We start from the raw sequence: 11952 nt of genomic DNA, 5'->3' as shown, positions 1-11952 counted from the left end.
TGCTGTGCCTGCAGCGCTGCAGAACCACCGACGGACCCACCTGGGTTTTAGACCGCCGTCACCTTGGGGTTGTGTCTCTTCTTCCAAGTGTGAACCTGCGAGTTAAGGTCTTGTGGTTGCATAAAACATGCTTTGAAATGCACTGGTTTTGGTAATACTCGCAGCTATTGTCCTTTGTATGTTTGAAAAGTGTAATTATTGGGGTCTTTATCATTAAGTCGGAGAGGAGGAGCCCGCAAGATGTGCTCCTTCCTTCCCACTACTCCTTAAGTTCTTTGTGTGTGAACAGGAGTTTTTTCTCCCGTAGGCTTTGTCTCCTCCTTCCCCAGGCATCGGTATGTGACAGCCCAGTGTGTGCGTGTGGCAGGGGATCAGGAACAGCTGGGGGTAGGGAACTGGCTGGGAATAGGGAACCGGCTGAGCAAAGCTGGCTTCTGTTGTGCAAATAACTCGGCTTACACAAGGGGCGGGAAAGGAAATAAAAGAAACTGTAGTCACTGTATGAGCGATAGGAGATTTAATGTTACCAGGAACTTGGAATTCGGAGGGAGGCGGAGCTCTGTCGTAGGCTGTTACAGCTTGTTTTGATCCAAGAAGTGTTTAAAAAGGGTCTTTGAGAAGGGAGAGCATCCACTGCTCGACCTATTTATCCTCCGAGTGTGTGAGCAGCCTGCCGACCTGCCAGCTCCCTTCAGACCTCGCTGAGAGCTGCACTTCCAGCCGGGAGCTCGCAGGCAGAGGGCCGGGGCAGTGGTTGAGGTGCCACGTGGGCAGAGGAATGAGCTCCCCTATCGCTGCCGGGAGGGTGCGGCCTTGGGAAACAGCTGTTTCTCCATCGAGATCCTTTTAATTCCTCCCACCCCAAATCCTATAGACACGGCCCTTATAGAACGACTCCTGTTTGGATCCCAAGAGTCGTTGCATCTATGGGAAAAGCCTTTAGGGAAAAGCAGCGTTTGTGTCGTCATCCTGCACTCCAGTCCTGCGGCTGCTCAGCAAAGCCTCCTTACTGGGAACTCCTCCAGTGTGGGATATCGAGTGGCTCTCGGCCACTTCTCTCCTTCCTCACATGAGGCAGCGGTGACAAATTCCACCATGTGGTGTGAAGTAGTGTCCCTTCTCCGCTCTCTGGGAAGTGCTCTGGTGTCCTGTAAGTGTGTCTAACCCAAGCACCGTGTGCTTTGTGTATTACCCCCTTTCCTCCCTGCCCCGAGTTCCTGTGCTCCTCAAAACAGTGGGAATTGTTTCCTACTTGCTGAGCTGTGTGTGTGCTGATGCCTGGCAGGTTTGGATTTGTTGTAGGACAAGTCAGTGTGCTTATGATTCTTTAACTCTGGTATAATTATGTCCTTTCTTATGTCTGTTGCTGTCAGTGGAAATGCTTAGGCTTTTTCCTAGGGCGGCTGCACCTGGGAGTTGGTAGGAACACAGCTTTGGGAACACTTTCCTAACTTTTTTAGAATGCTTTGCTAAGTTCTGGTCTTGGGAGACACTTGACATCTGAGCTGGCAGCTGCATCAAAGAGCAAAGAGTTTCGGGATGGCTTTGCAGGGCTGTCTTGGTCCCATAGGGAGCCATGAGCCATTGGGAAGGATGGGAGCCGAGGGATCTGTCTGGACACTGGTGGTGGCTCCTGTTTCAGGAGAAGCAGCATTTGCCTCCCACGGTGGGACCCCCAGGGTTAATAGCAAGCAGTGAGAGTGCCCTTTGAGGTGCCCCCAATGCTGAGCCTGCAGAAATGGGGACACTCAGCTGGAGGAGTCACCACGAGAGTCATCCCTGTCCTGACAGTGTGACGACTGTCCTGTGTCATCTCCCTCATGTGTGTGTGTGACATCGCTGTGAGTGGCTGTTGCTCGCCCCCGCTGTGTGCTGGCACTGCCTGTCAGCTCACATCTCTGTGACCTTTTGCAGACTTTGATGCTAAGAAGAAAAGAAAAGTGGCAGAGATTTACCAGGCTCTGAACAGTGACCCCATCGACGTGGCGGTGCTGAGGCGGATGGCAATCAGCGAGGGCGGGCTCCTGACGGATGAGATCCGGTGCAAAGTGTGGCCAAAGCTGCTCAGTGTTAATACAGACGACCTGCCCCCTCTTCCAGGTATGGAACAGCCTGGACTCAGCTGCTCAGGAAGAACGGCTCAGTGACCTTTGTCACTAGAGGAGGAACGTGCTTTCTGACCTATCTTTTCCCTCTGTGTGTTGCATTTCCCACTAAGCTCATGTACAAAGGGGACTCACTGCAGCACCAATAGTGTGCTGTATGTAAACAATACACCACTTCTGAAAACAACATTTGTTGTTTCCTTTAGTGATAGTCATGGAATCCGTTCATTATGGACACGGTCAGCGTGGCCCTGAGCATTAGCTGACATATGTAAGTTCACCTGCAGCAGAAAGAGTCAGACTTGATTTGTTTTGTTCCCATGAAGAGGTGGCTGTGCTGAGCCCTGGCATGGCCAAAATCCTCCCGAGGTGTCACTTGCAGGAAGTAGTTTGTTGTGTGAAGCATGTGTGGTTTTTGGTCAGAACAGGCACAGGGACAACAACCTTCCTGGTGAAGTACCCACATGGTTTTTAAACCTTAGCAATGCAGGAGCTCTGGGTCCTGTAGCTTTTATAGTCACCTAGGACAGGTTTTGTTGTTGTTCCTGATTCTGTGGTCGTTTGGAAATGTGCACCCCCCCCGCCTCAGTCAAGAGCCGGGTGACATTAGGGGTGATGTGAGGTGACCAGAGCTGCTGGAAGACAATGTTTAACTTTACATGATCGCATAGAAGGAATTTGCTGGCTTGCTGAACTTTTCTTTTTTAACTGTCTTAGCTAATCCTGGGTGAGGTTTTCTTCTGAATTGTTTCTATTTTATAAATGATTCTTTGTGGTCTCCACAGCACTCTTCCGGTTCTGCTGCTGAGTACACTTTGAATTGCACAGCAAAACTGTGGAGCAGAGATGTTTCTAGGAGTGCTGGGAGTGCTGTCAGTTTAAGCACTTTAACATGTGTTGTTTAAAGAAATAATTGCCTCATTTGCTGCTAGCATCAGAGTGCGTGGCAGTAAAAGTGCAGGGACAGGGCTGACATGAAAAAGGGGATATACAGTGGAGTAGGGAGTGTGTGCAGCCTCATGTCCACCTTCAGCAGGGATCTTCCCAGCTCCCTCACCTCATTCTCTTCCCAGTACGGTTGCGCTACTTCATGTGAACCCTGTTCCTCTTTTTCTCAGCAGGGAAGGAGCTACGAGAGGACAGTAAGGATTACCAGCAAGTGTTACTGGATGTGCGGCGATCCTTGCGCCGCTTCCCACCAGGTGAGGGAGAATTCTGCTCTTCCCACTCTGTGGGGGCAAGAGCAATGCCATGGGGCTCCTCCTGGCTCAGACTTCCCTGGGAGGCTGCAGAAGGTGACACTCCATTACTCCAGGGGCCTGACTTGTAGAAAACCTTTTTCTGGTGAGCTCACAGCAGCTGCTTCTTGCAGTGAAGCCCTTCTGCAGTCATCAGTTTCCTTCAGCTGTCTCTGCACAGATGGTTTTTGATGTGGCTCTTTCAACGTTGCACTTCCCCTGCCCCACTGAGCCCCTCTGCCAGCAGGCTGCTACTGCTAGATAGTTGCAGCAGAGAGAGGACAGATCCTGCATGGATCTTGTGCACTATGACCTGTTGAGATTAGGACAGATGGAAAGCTTGAGAAACATGCCATTTGCTTTGGTTTATTTTAGTCCATGGTCTAGCTCAGGGCCAGGGAAGGCGGGTTTGTCTGTGCTTAGAACAACCCCCTGGTATAAAACAGTCTCAAAATCAGGTTCTTGCACCAAATTTAATAGCACTTGGAACATTTAGAAGCAAAATGGTTTTGCAGTTGTTTAGTTCTGATGGGAGACTTGTGCCTTGTGTTATTTATAAAATGCTAAATCCAGCAGCTTTCTGTGCAGAGCAGTCATTATTTTTGGCCAGAACCTGCTTCCCCCTTCTGCCACTTTTATTTTGTGTAAACACTTGATTCGCTCTGATTCTTGCAGGCGTGGATGCTGTGTGCAGGCCTGATTCCTGAAGGCTCTGCTCCTACGGATTTTTTTGCCCTTGAATGGCAGCCTCCTGCCTATTTTTAACCACATTAGTGAAGCAGAGGAAAAGGAGAACTTTGTCATTGCAGGATCTCTGCTGGGACTCTCTGCTTGGCCTTTGGGCGTTTTATCTGTTGACAAGGACTGCCAGAAACTGGCTGCAGCTGTGCAGGGCAGGAACAATGTTTTCCCTGTGACATCCTGTCCCTAAACACGTTGTTAGCAGGGGACTGATACAAAGTTGTTCTGGTGGAGGTCTCGCAGTCTGATGCAGTTGGCACAGTTTCTGTGAAAATGGGTCCCGTTGAATTTTTTTCTAGAACTCCTGGGAAATTAAAAATTACTAAAACATCCTCATCAGTGCTGGATGTGCAGAACAATTCTCTCTTCACAGCAGCACTGTGCAAACATCAGTAAACCCTGCTCTCATCCTCCACAGTGGCTTCCTTGCAGATAAGGGTTCTGCAGATCTAAAGATTAAACCTCTCAGCAACTGGCCAGCTTTCCCTGGGCCTGGAGAGTTTTGGGAGACAGCATTAGGGCTTTGAATAGTTTTTTCTGCCAGTTTTACCTCCCTCCCCTGTGCACCACTTCCCTTGGGATCAGGCAATTTAGTAAATGCACAGGTGCTCCTTGCACACCACAGTCGTCCTTGCTCCCACAGCAGGCACTGGTAGGTGACACAGCTGTGCCACCTCTGCTGTTCCCACAGGGATGCCAGATGACCAGAGGGAAGTATTGCAGGAGGAGCTCATCGACATCATCCTCCACGTCCTCAAGCGCAACCCCCAGCTGCACTACTACCAGGGATACCATGACATCGTGGTCACCTTCCTCCTGGTGGTGGGGGACAGGCTGGCCACGGCACTGGTGGAAAAGCTCTCGACGCATCATCTCAGGTACTCAGTGGGAGGAGAGGAGCCAACTGCGTGTCCTCAGGCTGTGGGGATACCTGCACAGGTGGAGCTGGCCTGGAAAGGGAGCTGGGAAGGCAGAGCCTTGCGTTAAAGCAGCTTCCTGTCGTGCCTGTACCCAGAGGGGTGCTGTGAGAACAGCCTGACCCACAACAGCACATGGCTTTGCAGGGAGCTGTGCCCTGGGGAAGGGATAATTGACGGCTGTCAGTTAATTTGTAGCATCTCTTGGAGCTGGAAAAGCCAACGCACATGCATTATTCATGGTTGTGTGGCTGTCAGAGCCTCTCCAGTCCTGGGGGCTGGTTCAGCACCTGCCTCCCACTTGTCCTTGCATAGCCCTGGGCACTGTGGTCTATATTGCCCGGTGTCCTGTACTTCACATGAAGAGTCTCTCCTGTCTGTGCACTGAAATAAGAGCAGGCTTCCAGCTGGGGAGTGTGGTTTGGAGGGATTATCTCTCCTCTCCCAGGCAGGAGTCAGATCTTGGGTGCTGGAAAGGCTTTGAGGTTCTTGTGTGCACAGCAGCAAAATAAGAAGTGTCAGCTGACAGCAGCATGATGGTCTGGGCCTGGGTTCTGTGTGCAGCTCAGCCCTGTGTGTCCCAGACAAGCAGGAAGGAGGCCGTTCCAAAGAGACAGAATTCTTTGGGGCTGGGGGCCACCCTGCCAGCAAGGCTGTTTCTTGCATGTACTTCACCTTCTGCTGCCTCCCTGGAGGGAGAGCCGGCTGACATTGTTGCTTCACAAAGCTTTTTTAAAATCTTTCCTCAGGGATTTTATGGACCCAACGATGGATAATACCAAGCACATTTTAAATTACCTGATGCCCATCATAGACCGGGTGAACCCTGAGGTGCATGACTTCATGCAGAGGTATGCAAATGTTCCCTTAGAGCCTCTTGGCTCTCCCCTGCTGGTGGTCTCAGGTTACTGTTCATAGGGCCGTTTGCACCAGCACATCCCCAGCACCACAGTGACTTTTTCAGGGAGTCCACAGCTGTCCCACAGCTGATGGTAACACCCCAAAGCCATGTGGCACTCATTTCTGAGCAGGCTCAAACCTGTGCTGCCTCTCTGGAGGGGCTTTACATTCTGCTATCTTCATCCCAGTTGTCTTCAGTCTGTGTTGGAAAGGCTGGGGATTTGGGGACAGTGTTGTACAAAATGCTACAACTGCTTCACGTGACCACTTGTGTGGCTGCTGGCACCTTGCTGTGGTTTGTTGTTAGTTCTGGGGATAATTCCCCGATGTTGCATTAGGGACACACAAGTGTGCCTGGGCAGATGAAGCAGAAGCAGGAAGGTGAATGGGAAGAGTCAGTTCAGAACCCTTTTTGGGGCAGGTGTGTCTTTTGTTTCACAGCCAAGATGTCTTTGGGTACCAACCCTGATTGCAAACTCCCAGAATTAGTAAGCCCTCAGGGTGGGAAGGAACTCAAACATCTGGCTGTGCTGCAGGGCTTCAGTTGCCCTCAGGCCAGCAAGCCAGACAGTGCCATGATACATCACACATTCAGGGTCCCCTGGAAGCAGCGTTTGGCCTCTGCTGTGGCCCCCACTGGATGTGACACAAGTAGTGGCATCACTGTGCCTGGGGGTTGTGTCAGAGGTGCAGTTCCTGCTCTGGGGGTGGGTTCAGTGCTCCACTGACAGCCAGCTCTATTTCCCCAGGCACGGCTGGGGTGGCTTTGGGAGCATTTCATCCCTGTTTCCAGGCTGACCTAATGGTTCTTTCTCTCTGTAGTGCGGAGGTGGGAACCATCTTTGCTCTCAGCTGGCTGATCACTTGGTTTGGCCACGTTTTGTCCGACTTCCGGCATGTTGTGCGATTATATGACTTCTTCCTGGCTTGCCACCCACTGATGCCCATTTATTTTGCGGCTGTGGTAGGTATTGATGGAATGGTCGGGGATTAACTGCGCTGTTCTGAGGTGGTGGGAGTTTGGGGCTGCAGAGGGAGGCTGGCAAACCCAGTGCTGGTGCTGTCCCCAGCTGCACCCTGCTCTGCAGAGCCCCCCAAGGTCAGTGATGTCCTTGGTGATGGCAAAGGGCAGGTAGGATCCAGGGGAACTTGGCAGCCTGAGAGTGTCCAAATGTGCAGGCCATACCAGTTCAGTGCTGTGCAGGCAGCATGATACAGTGTTTTTATTTCCTTTCATGTACTGGTCCTGCTTCTGGTCTCATGCTGGGATGCCTGGCTGGCTGGGGACAGCCCTGCACTATGTGTCCCCCTGCCCATCCTCCTATGGCAGAGGGCAAGTCATGGAGTTAAACCCTGCTGAGGTTCTTCCCACACCTCTGACCTGCCAATAGCAAGCTCTGCTCAGCAGACAGACCTAAAGAGGCTTTCCATGGCCTCAGAGTCTCAGAAGGGGTTTGGCATTTCTCTTCCCAGTGAATGCTTCACTGCAGTGTGTCCTCCTGAAGAAGGTCTTTCAGCTGGAAGTAAAGTGGTTTTTTCTTCTGGCTCTGAAGCAAGTGCCAGCATGTACCAAGGAGTTGTCCCCACTTCCTTGTCTGTCCTCCTCTCACTCCTCTGTAGATCGTGCTGCACCGGGAGCAGGAAGTTCTGGACTGCGAGTGTGACATGGCCTCTGTCCACCACCTCCTGTCCCAGATCCCACAGGACCTTCCTTATGAGTCCCTGATCAGCAAAGCTGGGGACCTTTTTGTCCAGTTCCCACCATCCGAACTCACCAAGGAGGCAGCTCAGGCAGCTCAGGCGGAACGGTGAGTGCTGGGCAGCCCATGTGTTCCCTGCATCCCCTTGCCAGGTCTTGCCTCCCTGTGGAGATCTTCGTGACTGGAGGCTGGTCTCCGAGGTGAGCGGAGGACACTCCTTGACCTGTTCCTTCTCTTGCAGAACTGCGGCTTCCACTTTTAAGGACTTTGAGTTGGCATCAGTGCAGCAGAGACCAGACACTGTGTTGAGGCAGCGCTTCAGGGAGCGGCCCCGAGGGGAGGAGCGGACAAAATCCATCTTGACAAAGCCCCGGACCAACCGCTTTGTCAAGCTGGCAGTGATGGGGCTGACGGTGGCACTGGGAGCAGCTGCCCTGGCCGTTGTGAAGAGCGCACTGGAGTGGGCACCCAAGTTTGAACTGCAGATTTTCCCCTGAAGCTGGAGGAAGGGCCTTCCCTGTCACTGCATCCTTCCCGGGTGGGAAGGGCTGATATTTGATGAAGGACGTGTCCAGAAACGACCTGTCTGAAGATTATTTTTTTTTTTATTGTTGCGTCCAGTGACGCTTTTGGCCTTTGTGACAGACTGAGGGAACCGGCCCAGCAGGACGGTTTCCCACACCGTGCTCACCTTGTTCCCCTCTCCCTGTGCAAGGGTGAGCAGACAGGCACTGCCGCTGTCCCCTGAGGAAACAGAGGTATGGACAAGTTTGGCTGTTCAGGTGACTGTACAAAAGGAGAGCTGTGTGTGGGCTGTGCCCAAATGATCCTGCGTTCTCCATTGGGGAAAACTAGTGGGAGTGAGAGCAGATCCTTGCCTGGAGGAGAGAGTCCAACAGGGTTTGGTCTGGGTGCTTGCGTGTGTGGGCGTGGAGGGCTGTTGCACTCCTGAGGAACAGGGCAGCCCTTTGGCTCTTCATGGCTCCAGTCTGCCCCACGATCTGCCTTCAGCTTTGCCGGTGCTCCAGCTCTTCCCTGTCCTGTAGGCACCCTCTGAGTAGAGCCAAACCTTTCCCACAACCCCGCCAGCACAATGCTGTGAGCTTCTCTTCAGTGTATAACATTCCCTGGCTCTTTTTCCTTCCTCATCTTTGCAGCCTGATCTGTTTGCAGGGGGCAGGAGCAGACCTTAGCTCCCCTCAGCTCTCAGGCACTGCCACTGCTGCACTGGCAGTGCTGTGACCATATCTGGGGTCAGTGAAGTGAGACACAAGTGCAGTCACCCTGCCGAAGGTGCATGCTGTCATGTGCCAGGTTATGCTACCACAAGTCTTAGTGGCACTGTAAACACCCATTGCAGACTTCTTTAATAGCTCTGGAAGTGGACACTAACATGCCCACATGGAGAAAGGCTTTTTCCACCTTGTGAAACGCTTTGCACAGGATAGAAGTTGCACTAGGAAATGTGTCAAAAAACCTTCCCCACAAGCTGATCAGGCTTCAGCATCGCCTCTGGAAACAACATGAGGGGTTTCCCAGAAAGGCCACCCTGACCCCTGCATAGCTTCCATCTCCCCACCAGTCCCTTTGGCAGTCCCAGCGCTCCCTGCTCTCCAAGCTAAGCGGCAAATCCTTCTAGACGACTCGGTGTCCCACTGAGACAAAGCCAATAGACACTCTATGCCTCTACCTCTCCCCCAAGCTGCTAAATCTCCCTCAAGTGCCCTTACCTGTCCCTCACAGCTCCCTCCTGCTGCCTCATCATTGCTCTGTTGTGCCCAAAGCCATCTGTGCCATGCCCAGGGGCTGCACACCTGAAAATGAGGTGTTAGTTGAAGGGATTTGGGGATAGAGAAGAAAACTCATCCCCTGCAAAGCTCAGCACCCCCCACTTCCACCCCTCTTGGCCCACTACTGCCCTGGGTATGTTCTGGTTTGCTCCGTGGGCCCTTGCTCATGGAAGGGCTGTGCCTTTCTGGACAGAGGGCAGGTGGGCAGTTGTCATTCCTGACTTGTGTTCCCATGAAGTTCTGAGCAGGAGTTCCCTTTGCCTCTGCAGGTGAAATGTGGAGTGTGTGAAACTGCCCTTGTCCAGGCAGGCACCAAGACCTGTTCCCTCCTCGATGGTGCCAGTGCCCTTGGAGAGACCTGGGGCTGCTCAGGGGGCTCCTCCCCGTGTGGCTGAAGGCAGAGCCAATTCCTGTTCCCTTGGAACTCCCAGAGCAGCAGAGCAGGACTGGGAGCTGGGTCACTTAGCACTTTAGAAACCACTGGTTGCAGGAGAGTGTGGTGACCTGGGGATGCTGCTGGAGGGCCCAGGACCGCTCTGTACACCACCCTGAGGGAGGATGGCTGAAGCCCCCCAGGAGGAGCCCCTGCAGCCCCTCCATTCCCTGGCCATGATGCACTTTAATTCTTGTGTTGTCCCTGGCAGGGGGAAGGGCCTGGGAGGAGACCATGGCTGTGGGTGCTTCAGTTACTCTGTACAAAGACTTACACACCCCCTGTAAATGCAGATTTCTACAAACCCTAAAACTGTAAAATAAACAGTTACTAAACACACTTCCTGCCCTTCCCAGGCCGGGGCTGCCAGATCCGCTCTTGTGGCACCCTGTGGCCCAGAACTGGCACCTTCCCTGCAGTGGCCAGGCCAGCTCAGCATGGCCTCACACCCAGCAAGCCCATGGGAAGAGGAGCAGGACCAGAGCCAAAGGGTGCGTGCGTGCCCACACCCAGCAAGCCCGTGGGAAGAGGAGCAGGAGCAGAGCCAAAGGGTGCGTGCGTGCACCGGTCACTGCTCTCCATCCATCTGCCTTCCTCTGGGCCAATGCCAGGCCTTGTGTGTGCCGCTGGCTCTCCGGGGTGTCCCTCCCATCAGTAGTGTGGGGCTGGAAATAGCCTGACCTCCCGGCCTGCCCTGTACCCCAGGCCGGGTGCCTGGCTGCAGGAGGAGATCCCGGGCATGATGCCCAATTCCCAGGGCATGGTCCACTGAGCTGGGATGATACAGTTGCCTTCACCAGACTGGAAGAAGTTTTGGCTGGATGGCTCAAGGCTGGCAGCCTTGTTAGCTCTTTTTAATTCCCTGTGGCTTCTACAGGAGCCATTTTCTCAATAGCGCTTGGAGCCCTTTGGGAGGGAGAGCCTTTGGGCGGCAGGGGGGAAGGAGGAGTGGTGGTGGGAGGTATGTGGCACCTTTGGGGCAGCCAAGAGGCCACTGCCATGTGTGACTCATACCCAGGCCAGTGGCAACGTGCCTGTGCAGGCCATGTTGGAGGCTGCACACCAGCTCCGTGTGGCCCTGACCTTTGGCAAGGTCAGGAGGGCCAGTGAACTGTGACCGTAGCTGCCCCATGGTCCCCCCTGCTCTCGGCAGTGTCCCTGTGCAGAGACGAATCCCACGGCCGGGGGCTGCGGTGACGCCACACTGGAACATTGCTGCCCCTGTGGCACCGCCCAGGCTGCGGGCGGTGCTGGGGGCTCTCCCGTGGGTGCAGCCTGCAGACTTGGGGGTCACTGTGGCATGGGCAACCCCTGCACTTCTCCCTCCCTCGGGGACAGCCCGGTCCCCAGCAGCGCCGGGGCAGCAGGAGGGGCTGGCAGTACCCGGGGATGCTCTGGGCTCCTCTTGTTGCCGTGGCAACAGCTGCGGCGAGACTGGGGGCGGGGGTCTGGGTGTGATGCAAGTGGCGCGTGACCTCGTGGCCCCCCCTGGGCCCTCCTGTGGGTCTGGATTAGTACCCCCGGTCCCCTCCCCCTCCGCTTATTACCCTCGGTCCCCTCCCCCTGGCTGAATGGAGTCGGGGGCGGTGCCGGGATTGCCCACACACACACACACGGGTGGGGCCAGGGGCTGCATATGCACAGGCACATACGTGCACATACGTGCACATGCTCACACTGCTCCCAGGGACGCCCAGTCCACACCGACTGATGAGGGAGAACCTCCCCAGTGTGGGAGAGCCCATAGGAACTGGGGTTCAGGGTGGGAAGTGACATGTTAGGGATGCTGGCCATTGGGAATCCCACATCTCCCTGGGGACCTCACATAGCCCTGGGAACCCCAAATTCCCCTGAGAGGAGTGAGGCAGCACAGAAAGAGCCGGAGCCGTGGGGAGCAGACCAACACACTTTATTCCATAATCACAACAGTCAGGATAATTGTTCGCCGAGGTTCCACAGAGCAAGGGCCAGCAGTGTCACACCCCCGAGACGGGCCCAGATGGGGTCGTCACTGCCCCTCGGCTAAAATCCTGTTTCTCCACGGTAACAGACACAGGGACCCTTCACTAACACAACACTACAAAGGTGACCCCGAGCGCTGGCACCCGTCTGCAGGCTGCGCCGGGGC

At 54.2% G+C, this 11952-nt stretch overlaps 1 protein-coding gene across 3 annotated transcripts; it reads left to right on the top strand.

Moving 5' to 3' along the window:
• The first annotated feature begins 19 nt into the window (after positions 1 to 19).
• On the top strand, positions 20 to 10163 carry TBC1D20 (TBC1 domain family member 20). Of its 3 annotated transcripts, none has more exons than XM_008634234.2 (8): positions 20 to 107; positions 1915 to 2100; positions 3224 to 3307; positions 4776 to 4962; positions 5751 to 5852; positions 6724 to 6865; positions 7522 to 7709; positions 7843 to 10163. In XM_008634234.2, the coding sequence occupies exons 2-8, from the start codon at positions 2001 to 2003 to the stop codon at positions 8096 to 8098; spliced, it is 1059 nt and encodes a 352-aa protein (XP_008632456.1). In that variant the 5' UTR covers positions 20 to 107; positions 1915 to 2000; the 3' UTR covers positions 8099 to 10163. The 3 variants fall into 3 exon arrangements, with proteins under 3 accessions (XP_008632456.1, XP_017589039.1, XP_017589033.1); XM_017733550.1 differs by lacking the exon at positions 20 to 107 and adding an exon at positions 172 to 1150 and having other exon boundaries at positions 3227 to 3307; XM_017733544.1 differs by lacking the exon at positions 20 to 107 and adding an exon at positions 175 to 1150.
• The last annotated feature ends 1789 nt before the right edge of the window (positions 10164 to 11952 follow it).

This window comes from Corvus brachyrhynchos, unplaced genomic scaffold, assembly GCF_000691975.1.
Source record: "Corvus brachyrhynchos isolate BGI_N302 unplaced genomic scaffold, ASM69197v1 scaffold10, whole genome shotgun sequence".
NCBI lineage: Eukaryota > Metazoa > Chordata > Aves > Passeriformes > Corvidae > Corvus > Corvus brachyrhynchos.
The sequence above is the reverse complement of the archived record's forward strand: the minus strand, read 5'-3'. Positions and strand labels throughout refer to the sequence as shown.